Below are 13,932 nucleotides of genomic sequence, written 5' to 3' on the forward strand. Positions count from 1 at the left end.
TAGTACAGAACATATGCTGGACGTGTCTTAAAAACACCTTGTTACCTCTCTGACATTTTCCTTGCAATTAACTTGAAATATTTGACGTGTCAAAATTTTGGCCTCCAGGTTTCTAGTGTTGCCCCTGCAGGGCTCCCCTTTTATTAGAAAGAGACCTGGTGCAGCTGCCAAAGTGAGTCAGGAGAATATCTCTGTGCTGGGTTATAGCATACAATCTCTCATTACAGTAAAACAGACCAAGTTGGATCTTTCAAGGCTGAAAAATCACGAAGGAATTGCTCTTGTCAAGACACCTCTCCTTGTTACTTGAAGAGTAACATGGCAATGACAATACTCAACAATGCATAAGACAAGGAAATGGAGCAACTAATGAAACAAAACATGTTAAGAATACCTGTACTAGCTGGATTAAGTACTGAGACAGTTTGTCATCTGTCAAATACTTCTCCAAACACTGAACTGCAAATGACCGCACCATTGGATCAGGATAATTACAGTCCAAAAGTTCCATTGCTTGTTCTGGCTTGATTGGAGGCCAGTCTTTTATCAAACAATACATCTGTGTGCAAACATCCCCAACACGCAGTTTAAATCATTTACACGGGTAAGACAATCATTACGAAACAGACACTTATAAGTACTACCATACATTAGATTTCCCTGATTCAAAACTAGAGTTTACTCTTCAGACTGCAGAGGCAAATACATTGGCATAAATTGTAACCTACTAAATATTTTATCCACTATTAAAAGAGTGAATAGTAAGAACTACAACCTTGTGGGCTTATAGTCTATCCCACTAGCCAGCCACCAGGGATTCAACCATGAACTACAAAAGATGTGTTAAAGAACCAGGCTCTGGAACAGCAGCTGTAAGACAGCCTTATCCTCTATGGATCAGGCAGATGGGCATGTATGATACACCCCACTGTCAATACAGATTTAACTTGAACCACCATTCACTTGCATGCAATTTACTGTGAAAATAACGGTTTAGAAAATCCAAGATATACTGTGCATTTAACATGATCTACTTTCCGCATATTACCTGGGTTACTTCATCTCTAGAGTTCCATTTAACAGACAAAAGCAGTTTGGGTAGAATTTCTGGGGTATTTACACAATTATGTCTGTAAAAAAAGAAAAGGAAGAGAGAAAAAGTTATCTTGTATGTGCAAGAGAGAAACAGAAAATATATAATTCTCAAGCATAGCTGGACCTTATCTATCTTTAAGCCTGCAGCAGTGGGTCAACGGGGCTCTGCATGGGTTCAGGAATCTGTAAGTACAGATAAGACTGCAGGACTAGGGCACGTATCAATTGCTCCTATCACCTGCTTCTCTCCATAAGCTCCATAAAATGAAAATAAGTCACACTATAAAATATGCTTCTAAGTGTCTTTTCTAAAATACTAGCTGCAACAAGACCAAGATAAAAGGGAGGTAAATGCCAACCAATTATGGCACTTAATGAAATTGGAGGTGAGTTCCAGAATCTCATCATCTAGGTTCTTTATACCTGTGGCTCCAAAGAAAGTCCTTCTCTTGCTCAGTGATTTCAGATAGTGGATCTCTTGTACAAATTGCACGGAGTTGTTCTTTGTCACTTTCTCTTACTTCAATATCTCTAGCTAGCCTGTTACTCTGTAAAAAGAAAGTGGTACATTATCCCTCCATACACTTCCTTCTGCACTCAAAGCTACCTAATTTACATAACATGTTAATACAGCATGGCAGTATGTATAGTCTATTTTCTTCTATGACAGTGAGGATTTACGGTGTGTTTTTTTTAAAAAAAGGAAAGTGAGAGTGCCTGCTACACAGTGTTTTGATTTTTTTAACAGCTTTCATCACAACCACCCCCACTACAAAGGGCATAATTCCAATTAGCTGGATGAAGAGACAATAACAGTTGACGGAGTATAATCAAGTATCATCAAGGCTGTCTAGCAACAGCCCCACAGAGCTCAAAGTTCAAATGACTATCCCTAGTCTTAGTTCTCAACTGTGGAGGAGACCCACTAGAAGTGGGCAAAAAAGACCCAAAGACCAAAAGATTAAAAAAAAATTGAGGTGAGAAGGGAAACAGAATAAGTCCAGGAATCTTTATAACTGGGAGGGAGGGGAATGGATTTCATGTTCTTTCTAGGCAACTATAAAGCCGGCACTGGTTAATGTTGAAATGACTCCCCATATGAGCAGGGCCATTAGACCTGGGTACACATGGGATTGAGCTCACTTAGGTTGATTCTGTTGATTAGTATCACATATTGTTTTCATTTTTAAAACATGTGCCCCCAAAACTTGTTACACAGGTGCATTTTAAAAGATACCAAAAGCAAATAAATGTACTTGATCACTCATGACTCATTTGCTTCTCTTTAATCTTTCTCCCCTAATTTGCATGTTTTATCTATGATTCGTGTTACATTTCTCAGCTTTACAGAATAATAGGATAATGTAGCTTCTGAATTCATTTCCAGAACTAATTGTGTTATGCCTTAGATTGTGCATAAAATATTTTATCTGTACACTCAGCCAAGAGATTCTAATATATAGTTACCTAGGGTCTGTTAACAAGATTGTAAGTATTTTGCTTTGCTTTCTGTTTAATTATAGTATGTTGTTTTCTTTTACTATAACATTAGTCACTCACTGTGTTACACTGAGAACATTTTACATGCCTTAAATCAAGTAATTAACATTTCCAATTAAGAGGGGTGAAAAAGGCACCACACCCCTGAATCCTGTCTACCATTATCCCTAGAAACGCCTTCATCATTCATGCACTGCCCATCTCCCCCGCAACTGATGCACTGATAACTCCAATCTGCTCACTTTTCTGGAGGCAGCTGCTGAAGTAACTGCCCAATAAAGGCAGAGTCAAATACTTCTGAACTGCTACAAGTGAACATGGTCATAAGGGCTATATGCAGGAACAGATACAGCAAAATAATGTTCTGTAGAGACCAAAAACCGGGATACAAATGTACATGTTATGAAGAGATGTACAGTGAAAAAATAAGCTAAGAGATAATTATGGGAAAGAAGTTAGTGGATAAATGATTCATGCCAGGAATGAAAGGATAAACAAATTTCAGTATATATTCCATTCTATAAAAATAAATATGAATTATAAAAATTCATAAAAGCAAACATTTATCTTTGTTCTGAAAAAGTCATCCTGAGCAGAACAAAGCCAAAAAGAAGGGATCAGACTTGGCATCTGCTGCTTTCTACAGATAGCATCTTCAGCTACAAGGTTCAGACATTCTTCATGCCTCCTACTTCTACACTGATTACTGTAAATGAGAGCAACTAAAGCACAATATGATTTTTCAGTTTCTTTATGACTAACTCCACTGCATGCAGTAATTTAACTCTTTTTCTTAGATAAGCTTTCAGATATCCTTCTCGTTTGTGTGGCTATTTTAAATAGCATCCAACGACAGAAAAACAATTACAAATAGGAAATTGTGTTTGTATAACTATAAAAAAACTGGCAATTGGATTTATGGGAAAAGAGGTAGTAGTAAACTACTCCTAGTTCATTTCTCAATTTGAAATCTAGTCTAGTTTTAAAAGTGCCAAAAATCAATATTAGCTTCTAGTTCAGCACAATTTTTTTTGATCTTTACTCAAAACCAGCCTAAAAGAAGGTTATTTAACACTATTTGTACATGTTGGATCATAAGACAAAATGTACCTGTATAATGGGTCAGAAAGGTCATGGTTTAGGTCAAGCCCAGTGGGAATAGCATTTATCCTGTTGAGGTCAACATCAAAACCTTGAAATTCTATGAAGTGTGGGACAGTAAAGTAGATTATATATAATGTACGTATTCGAGAAAGCTTCTTCAATATTAGCGATAACAAGGGATCTATAAATGCTCCATTAAAACAGTATTTATGCCTAACTTTAAATTTTTTGTATTTATGTACTGGTTAAAAAGCCAATGCTGTGCATTAAAAAAAATTAAACAAATATGTATATCAGTTTGCATGTTAACAACAGAAAATGTTTTACAGAATTTCAGTGACAAGTCACATAACAATGGCTTGGCCTGATGTCTTGTATAGTTTCTGGGGTTAACTTGTTTAAAATCTGATAAAGAGATGGGTAATACTAGCCTAATGAAGTGCCAGATCTTGAAAACACAGCAGATATTCCCTTGTATCTGCAAAAATTTTGTTTTCCATTTATCTAGCATTAAAGTTATTATTCAGCCATAAACATACGCAGTGCTTTACAAAATACAGAACATACAGCTTTTGCCTTAGAGATTACAAAATTAACTAGGTTAGACCAGTGGTGCTCAACCTCTGGTCCACGGAGCCTTATCACTGAGCCCGTGGAGCTTCACATGGCTCCAGAAATTTGCATAAACTGCTGCTCCTCTACAGCCAAATTTCCAATCCATGGAGAGCCCTGAAGGCCAGATAACATGGTCTTGCATGTTAGATAGTGCCTGTGTGCAGCTGAGTTAGTGCAAGAGGTTGCTCCGTGGCTGGATCTTGGTATGGAGGGTCGAGCTGGCAGACTGACCCCATGCCACTCATCTGGCCCATGGAACCAAAAGGATGGGCACCCTGGGTTAGACAATACATGGATGACAAGGATGGTGTGGAGAAACCACTGGTGATAAATTTGAGACAGACTTTACACAAGAAATATTTTAAAGATTAATTAGAGGAAGGAATAAAAAGACATTCCGCAGGCAACTATAAGGAAGCTATCAGAGCTATAGCAAGGAACAGCGTGAAAAAAGCACAAAAGTAGAAAAAAAGGAGAGAAGGAGCAACACTACGCATGGCTGGACTGACAAGGAAATGGAAATAGATGCTAAGTGGCCTTCCTCATCTTTAACTACTAAGACCTAACTTTAGGCTCCTGTAGGAAGGATTAGACACGTTCAGGAGAAATTGGTGTAAGTTTGTAACATCACCCTAATTCTTAGAACATTTAACATTTTTGAAAATTCAAAAAACACAGTAACTAGACACTATTAGGTTCTGAAAACAATTTGACTTTATGTGCTTCTGCACTTCTCATTTGCAGCTAACGACAGGAGAAATAGTATTAAGATGGCTATATTCAAGCCTTGTATTAAAAAGGCCTTTATTAAAAAGTATGGTTTTCCAGATTTTGCAGCTCTTGGAAGCATGTTGGCAGTTCTAAGCTTCAGGTATGTACCCATACTCTAAGAGGTTCACCTGATCATTTTGCATACCTGCTCCCTTTCTAATTTAAAGCAGATTTTAAATAGGAGATGGAGTTACATATTTTAGCAAGGCAGGAGGCTGACATATATGATCTTTCATCTCAGTGCCGACAACTGACCCATCTCCTTCTGTATCTCAGCTGAAACTGTGAAACATGGGAGTTATCATACAAATTCACCCCCTCGCTCTTCCCCCAGAAAGCCGCTCTGTTCTTTTGAGCACTCAAACTCACAACCCTGCATTATCAAGTTTACCCTTTCTTTCACAACACCCAGCCTTTCATCGAACCTTGTCATACGCCTTCCTGGAATACTTGCAAAGTCTGTCTATTGCCCTCTGCCCTACTACTAAATCTCTAGTTTTATGAAAGCATGCATCTGTCCCTTGCCCTTTCCCTTTTTGTTAAAATTTCGATAGAAGCTCTTCAAGACACAGTCTATGCATCTATTTCTGTGTAAAATTAGTTCTTTCACATTTACATCAAACATAAAACAGGAATGATAAATAGAGGTGATAATTGACATTTTACAGTTATGCCACTAAATCCAAATTAAATGCTTAGTTTATGTGGCTTGCTTTTCAAAAAGGCCAAGTACCCACAGCTCCAATTAGCTTTAAGGTTCTAAGAACCTCTGGATAATAAAGCTAAATCCAAACAAAATGTGATGCACTGGTTGTCAAAGAAAACTCCTTTTTAATTTGCAGTCATAATACAGCTTCCTTTGTTTAAGGTACACACCCATGGTCAGTTCAGCCTGCAATGTATGAATGCACCCAAATCCCTGTTTGATAAAGCTGTCAGCTTCTACAAATAATGCTTTCTACCATCTTCAGCTGTCCCTTCCTAATGGATGATGACCTGTCTTTGATTATTCACACTTTTGTCACCTCCCATCTTGGCTACAATAATACAACATACTTGGGCATGAAGCTATTGGCAGCTGAACACTGAAGAACATCTTCACAGTGACACAGGCTATCAAACCTATCCACACTAAGCTTGCTCTCTGCCCTCTACAGTGGATTTCCCAAAGAATTAAGTTGAATTCAATGCACAAGTCATTTTCCTTGAGGTGTCCGATGACAGTGCCAACATATTAAAAAGATTCCTTACAGATCTAGGTTGAGATCGTGGTTGACAACTTCATTCCTCAAGCTCAATGGAACTTTTAAACATGTAGCTCAAGTGTACAGAAGATGGGATGTTCTTGAAGGAAGGCTGAGACTGGAGAATCAGCCTCCACAAGAACTACAGAAAAGAGTCAGAATTACAGAAAATTGGGGTTGGAAGGGACCTCAGGAGGTCATCTAGTCCAACCCTCTTCTCAAATCAGGACCATCCCCAACTAGATCATTCCAGCCAGGGTTTTGTTGAGCTGGGCCTTAAAAACCTCCAAGGATGGAGATTCCACCACCTCTTTAGGTAACCTGTTCCAGTGCTTCATCACCCTCCTAGTGAGAAAGATTTTCCTAATATCCAACCTAGACTTCCCTTGCTGTAACTTGAGACCATTGCTCCTTGTCCTGTCACCTGCCACCACTGAGAACAGTCTAGCTCCATCCTCTTTGTAACCACCCTTCAAGTAGTTAAAGGCTGTTATCAAATCCCCCCCTGAGTCTCTTCTTCTGCAAACTAAATAAGCCCAGTTCACCCAGACTCTCCTCATAAGCCATGTGCTTCAGCTCCAAACCATTTTTGTTGCTGTGCATTGGACTCTCTCCAACCGGTTCACATCCTTTCGGGGGGGGGGGGGGGGCCAAACCAAAACTGGACGCAGGACTCCAGGTGTGAACTCACTAGTGTAGAATACGGAAATAATTACTTCCCTCGATTTGCTGGCAACACTCCTACTAATGCAGCCCAGTATGCTGTTACTCTTCTTGGCAACAAGGGCACACTGTTGACTCATACCCAGCTTACTGTCCACTGTAACCCCCAGGGTCCTTTCCTGTAGAACTGCTGCTTAGCCAATTGGTCCCAAGCCTGTAGCGGTACATGGGATTCTTCCATCCCAAGTACAGGACTTCGCATTTGTCCTTGTTGAACCTCATGAGATTTCTTTTGGCCCAGTCCTTCAATCTGTCTAGGTCACTCTGAATCTTAGCTCTACCCTCCAGCATATCTACTATTCCCCCCAGCTTGGTGTCATTTGCGAACTTACTGAAGGTGCACCTGATCCTATCTTTCAGATTGTTAATGAAGATATTGAACTAAACTGGCCCCAGGACCAACCCCTGGGGCACTCCACTTGATACTGGATGCCAACTAGCCATCAAGCCACTGATCACTACCATTGAGCTTGACAAGTCCAGCCAGCTTTCTATCCGCCTTGCAGTCCATTCATCCAAACCATACTTCCTTAGCTTGGTTGCGTGAGTGCTGTGGGAGACTATAAAAAGCCTTGCTAAAGTCAAGGTAAAGTTGACTGGTCTGTAGCTCCTGGATCCTCTTTCTTCCCTTTCCTAAAGATGAGCATTATATTTGCCCTTTTTCAATCATCCAAGACCTCTCCCAATTGCCTTGGTTTTTCAAAGATAATAGCCAGCAGCTCTGCAAACACATCTGCCAACTCCCTCAGCACACTTGGATGCACTGCATCCAGCCCCATGGACTTGTACATGTCCAGCTTTTCTAAATAGTTCTTAACTTGTTGTTTCACCACTGAGGGTTGCTCACCTCCTCCCCAAACTGTGCTGCCCAGTGCAGTAGTCTAGGAGCTGACCTTGCCTGTGAAGACTGGCAAGAGAGAGGCACTGAGTACTTCAGGCTTTTCCTCCTCATTTAGCACTAGGTTGCCTCCCCCATTCTGTAAGGGACCCACACTTTCCCTGACCTTCCTTTTGTTGCTGACACACTTGTAGAAACCCTTCTTGTTACCCTCCATGTCCCTTACTAGCTGCAACTCCCATTGCATTTTGGCCTTCCTGACTTCATCCCTGCATGCCCGAGCAATGTTCTTGTAACTCCTCCCTAGTCATCTGTCCAAGGTTCCATTTCTTGTAAGCTTCCTTTTTGTGTTTAAGCTCACTAAAGAGTTCTCTGCTAAGCCAAGCTGGTTGCCTACCATATTTTTATTCTCCTGCAAGTCAGGATGGTTTGTTCTTGTGCACTGCTGTATTGCCCTCCCAGTGTACGTCAGGGTGATTAAACCACTTCCTATTTCAATTACAACATGTATTTCAATGTAGCTTTCTTGTGCTGTCTCACATGTGCATGCATATAGCACAGTCAATAAAACCCTCCAAACCCTACCCAATCAAGGCATCACTCTACATACATGATTCTTTCTCTGGAGAGAAGAAGAGAAACAACAAAAGAGCAACAAATGTGATATCATCTCACTTAATAGAATAGAAAACATTCATACAATGGAAACAAGGGCAATATAAAAACATACATTACTACCGCTAGCAGCTGTACTAATAGTAGTAGTGCATTCATTCAGTTCAACTCCTTACATCAGTGTCTCTCAACCAGGGTCTTATGGCACCCTGGGGTGCCCTGAGTTCTTTTTAAGGTTGCCTAAGGGTGCCACACAAAACAAGGCATGCAAACATCTATATGCAAATCGTAAGATAAACCTACAAATTTCAAATAGGAACCCACAGCATCAAAAAACATTCTGACTTGTTGTGGCTCAAGTTCTTTGCAACCGAAGAATTGCTCTATTATTTCTTTTCCATAGTCAAGAAATGAGTGAAAGCTAAAAGCTGAGATTTTCTGAGTGGTGCCCTGAGTCTAAAAAGGTTGAGAACCACTGCCCTAGAACTATTAAAAACAATTCTCTAGTCTTGCAAGTCATCGGGTTTGCCAATGTGCTACTGTGACGTGTCCAAAATGGGCAGGTAATGGTGGGAATACATATAGTACTGACATCAATAATGCCAAGGCTTATGAAAGTTTTGTGGAGTAAAATATTTGAATAGATAAGGGGCAGGGGGAGGAGGAGAAGAGTGTGTGGACTAAAATGAGAAACCAGTCTCATAAAAATCCTGGGAAATAAACTTGTATTTTTAATACAATTGTAAGAGGCTATTAAGGCCTGACCTACAAACATATCCAGCAGTGAACTCTCAACCTCAAAGTGACGTCTTCAGGACTGGGACATTTTAAAAGCATTAGGGAAATGAACTGACACAAACTTGGGTATGTCATGCACACCAAAGTGAGTATAGATTATTTGTTAGTAAAAACAAAACAAAAGGTTTTTGGAAGGAAACATAGGGGGGCCTAGTAAGAATTGTTGCTTCTCAAAAGTATGGGATTATAGTAATTAGTTAATTCTATTGTTCCATATAGTGGAGAGTTAGATATACTTTACATAAGCAAGAAACAGCCTAGCTGTTAACCAGTTTAGGGTGAAAAAAAATCTGTTATGAAGAATGCAATTCTACTCAGCCCCATGCACTGTGCAATAAGCTGAACCTAAGTGGTCATTTTATTAATCAGAACCAACAGTCCATTGAACTGAATGGAAAAGTTTCAGAAAGCACACAATCATGTTTCATGCATATTTAAGAGTTTCTTCATGTTTTCTAGGATTAAAAATGTAATTAAAAGGAAACTCAGCCCTTATAGTGCAAGCATACAGCAAAGGACAGATCTGGTGGTAAATTTTAAGGCCACAGAAATCACAGAATAAATGGGGCTCTGCTTATAGGAATGCTTCTGTTCTTACTATTAAGTCAAGAAATGGTGAAACAAACAAGCCAACTTGCTACTAAAAAGCAAAAGGGTAAAAGATTGGTTTTGCAGAAGAAACTAAGGAATTACAAGCACATTTAGACTGAAAAGGCAGATTTTACAGTGTCTATCTACAACAGAGACCAAACTGTGACAGGAGGACAGAACTAAAAAAAATGCCATTGATGAAGAACTTAATTGTATTACTTTTTGCAAAATTAACCTCAAGTCCAGACATCCAGACAAGCTGCTTAAGTAAGCCTCAAAAAGTCCCAAACTGTTTGCAGAGTAAGACAGTTTTACCCGTAAAAGGTTTTGGTTGATCAGTGAAGCGTCCATAGTTCGCTGCAAGAGACAGAACCTCTTGTCAGCTTCTTGTCTGATGTTTAACAACATGAATTTGATAAGTGTGATGTGTGTATGTATGTGTGTGTGTTGAGATTACAAACTCAAATGTAAAAGCTTTGCTCTTCACTATTCAAGTACTTCAAAATATTAAAATCTTAAGATGTGTAGCAGCTAAGTCTAGAAAAGACGTTCTTCTTACCAGCCCTGCATGGCTGTAATTACACCCTAGTTCTCGAGCGATAGCCCAGTTGGCATGTTCTTCAATCACTGTCATGTCTGGAAACTTTACAGGACTGCTAAACCAATCAAATTCCAGCTCTAGACATGGAGTTTCCTGAAAAATAAAGAATTTTCACTACTGTCAGGTGCTCAGCAGAAAGACACCGAATTAGAGAACAATCTCATGGACTCAGTATTTGTAAACAAGGCTGAAATTAACATGTAAAGTAACATGCAAAATACCTTGTTTGGATTTGACCCAGTAACGCCAATAGGATTCAGCAGATCTTCTAGCCCATGAGGTACTGGCCACAGATTCAAAGCCATTTTCCCAGATACAAGCGTGTGCGTATAATCAAACATGTTTATGTTTCCCCAGGCCAGTGGGCAATGTTCCTTAAAGAGATCAAATGATCACTCTTCAGTTTCATCTATTAACTACTGCATTATGGTACAGTCACAAATTTCAAAAGAATCAGAGGAGGAAAAAATAGATCTTCAGAAAAAAATGAAATGTGGAAAGGCACAATTATATAGTAAATTAACAAAACAAAATAGCCCTATTTCTGTTGTATATATTGACACTAGAGCAGGAGGGGGCAATTATTTCAGGTGGAGGGCCGCTAAACAAGGTTTAGTGAGCTTTTGAAGGCCGCATGAAGAGCATTGCCCCTTGACAGCTGCCCTGCCCCCTGGTTGCCATCTTGGGACTGGAAGTCCCACCCCAAACTCCTGACCTTTGTCACCAGAAGTCTCTCCCCTTGCCCCCCAGAAATACTGCTTTTGGGAAGGGGGGCTGCCATCTTAGAACCAGAAAAAACCCCAAAATCATACACTAAAAAGTCGAACACTTGCTATGACATATTTTAATTTTATTACAAAAAAATATTTTTGTCATGATTTGTGTTTGTTTAATGTATATAGAGGTGACTGCATAATAACTCAAAAATAAAGTCTTAAGTCTTGTATATTGTGGGGGGGTGGTTGTATGTGTGTGTGTGGGGGTGCACACGTGCACATATGTATGCATGCATACATGTATGGTAGGGTATGGGGAGGTTTGGGAGTGTGTATTAGAGGTACACCAATACATTGGTCCCATATCAGATTGGTATCGATATAAGGAAAATTGAGAGTATCAGCAATGCGGCATCAGCCTCGTGCATGTGTGCAGCCGCAGTGCAGCATGCAGGTGGCCAGGAGTGTAGCCCAGCAGTGTGGAGAGCAGTTGGGTGCAGCTGGTAAGTCTGTTGTGGGGGAAGGGACGTGGGGAGGGGGAGCCCCACAGTGAGGAAGTGGGGCTGGAGCAGGCTCTGCCCAGCCAGGGCAGGGCAGAGCAGGTCCCCGGTGGCTGCAACAGCTGGAAGCTACCTGCTGGCCAGACTGAGCCAGGCCCTTCCACCCACAAGGGTGGGAGTGAGGCGCAATTCAGTATGTCGGGGGTATGTGTATATATGGACACCTCGCTCCCACCCTCATGGGCGGAAGGGCTAGGCGGGGTACAATTTGTTGGTGGGTGCTGTGGGCCAGATAAAAAGTGCCTGGAGGGCTGGATCTGGCCCGCAGGCCATATTTTGCCCGCCCCTGCACTAGGGGAAGTCAGAAGTTAGCAACAACTATTCTTCCTGCGTGTTTGATTTGCTTATTTTTCTGCTTTAAATTCGTCACAAAACCAGAAAATAGTACATGTCAATGAAAGGAACATGCATATTCAAACAACTGTTTTGCATCAAATTTTTCAGAATAATATGGATTCAGGAAAACAAGAGAGTAAAGAATCTTACTATTATCCATTGACATCATAAGCATTAGTCAATTGTCTAAATTATCAAAGACAGAAAACACACTCCTAAACAGGGATTAGAATCATGTAAATTCAACAAATTGAGTTTAGTTTAACTAAGTTGTGATATAAAAATCACTAAGATGTGATTTATAAAATATATAAATAAAATGTATTTCAAGCTAGTGTCTTAAGACATAAGCTATAGTACCAATGTTAAATGTCTATTGCCGAGTGGCGAGAGATCACTTTTCTGGTGCATCTATGCAAATCAGCAGAGCAAATTATGAAAAATTATACCACATTTCTCCTGTGTCTCTTCAACCCTGTCTCCACTTTCCTTTTACCCATCTTTACCATAAGACCCAACTTCTGTCATCAGTTGTTGCAACAATCATTTCAGAGAATTAAGTCTAACTAGTTACCTTTAATAAGATTTTGCTCTTCAAGTGACAAAAGACTTCGAGTTTTACATGAACTTTTTGTGTAAAAACGTATCTCATCGTGCCAGTGCAACAATTAAAAATGTTGGTCTTTATTATACTTGTGTCTAAGATTAGGTTCCTAAATCCACACAAGTTCTTAAATAAACAAAATTTCCCCAAAAACCTAGCAGCACAGATTTTAAAAGGTTTTTACAAGATTTTAAAAGCTATGGATTTAAGAACCCAATTCTTTTGGCCAACAATAAAGAACACGACTTATAGAGAAACAGCTTTTCATTAATAAATAAAACAAAACAAAACTGAACAGAAAAAATATTTCTAGTAATAAAAACAGTTTCTCTCAACTTTCATGACTAACCAGAAGTTACTGTATCTTAAGTGATATTTTAATCAAACATAAATCAATTTTGATTAGATTACATTCCATTTAAGTGTTAACTAAGGCTTCTTTCCAAGCTTTGTTGCCTGGAGTTTTATCTGACAGTATACTGAAACTCTGAAACATTTTACCTCTTTAGCACCCTTTCTGCCTTTAACAGAGCAGATGGAGAGGCAAAGCCGAGCAGCACGTGGGAGTTCAAGAATGAACATGTCATATGACAGCCATTCATTCCATCTGTGGCATTTAAAAATAAAAATAAAAAACAAGTTAAAGTAGCGAACTTTGGTAATAAAAAATACTTCATAAACAGTCAAAAATGATAGTGGAGACAATGTGGGGAAACCCCACCGCAAGAAAACCTAGGTTTGTTATTCCCTCCAAAGTTCTTCAAACAGTGGTGTCAAACTCACCCGGCTATATGGGCCATACGAGGACTGCTGAGTCGGTCTGCAGGTTGGATCAGGCCACATCAGGGCCTGCAACGCTGCATGCAGCACGTGCCCAGTGCTGGCCCTCTGAGCCGCATGCAGTGTGCCGGGCCTGCAATGAAGCTTGCACTGCAGAGTGCACAGGCTGGAATCAAAGCTGCAAGAGCTGCATATAGTTTAGGGTGCCAGCAAGGTGTGTGTGCTGCATGTGGTACCCTGCTAGACTGGCACTGTACACTGGCTCTGGGCGCTGATCTGGATTGGGCCCCAGGCCATCCATGTGTACCAGAGCAAGCACACAGGGTTGGTTCAACAGGGCGCTGCATGCAGCTTGCGCCTTCTCCCAGCCCCGCATTCAGTATGCAGCATTGGGTCCAGCCTGTACACTGCCTATAGTGCAAGCCCCAGAGCAGGGGCAGC

At 40.3% G+C, this 13,932-nt stretch overlaps 1 protein-coding gene across 2 annotated transcripts in view; it reads right to left on the reverse strand.

Annotated features, from left to right (window-relative positions):
• The window catches only part of PIK3CA (phosphatidylinositol-4,5-bisphosphate 3-kinase catalytic subunit alpha), a 63,585-nt gene that overhangs the window by 14,934 nt on the left and 34,719 nt on the right, over positions 1-13,932 (reverse strand). For both annotated transcript variants that reach the window (XM_025195994.1, XM_025195995.1), the window contains 6 exons: positions 13,213-13,318; positions 10,717-10,869; positions 10,454-10,588; positions 1,519-1,643; positions 1,049-1,130; positions 395-559 (listed from right to left, as the gene is read on the reverse strand). In XM_025195994.1, coding sequence (XP_025051779.1) covers positions 395-559; positions 1,049-1,130; positions 1,519-1,643; positions 10,454-10,588; positions 10,717-10,869; positions 13,213-13,318 — 766 coding nt within the window. The remainder of the gene's footprint in view (positions 1-394; positions 560-1,048; positions 1,131-1,518; positions 1,644-10,453; positions 10,589-10,716; positions 10,870-13,212; positions 13,319-13,932) is intronic.

Source organism: Alligator sinensis, unplaced genomic scaffold (genome assembly GCF_000455745.1).
Source record: "Alligator sinensis unplaced genomic scaffold, ASM45574v1 scaffold301_2, whole genome shotgun sequence".
Classification (NCBI taxonomy): Eukaryota; Metazoa; Chordata; order Crocodylia; family Alligatoridae; genus Alligator; species Alligator sinensis.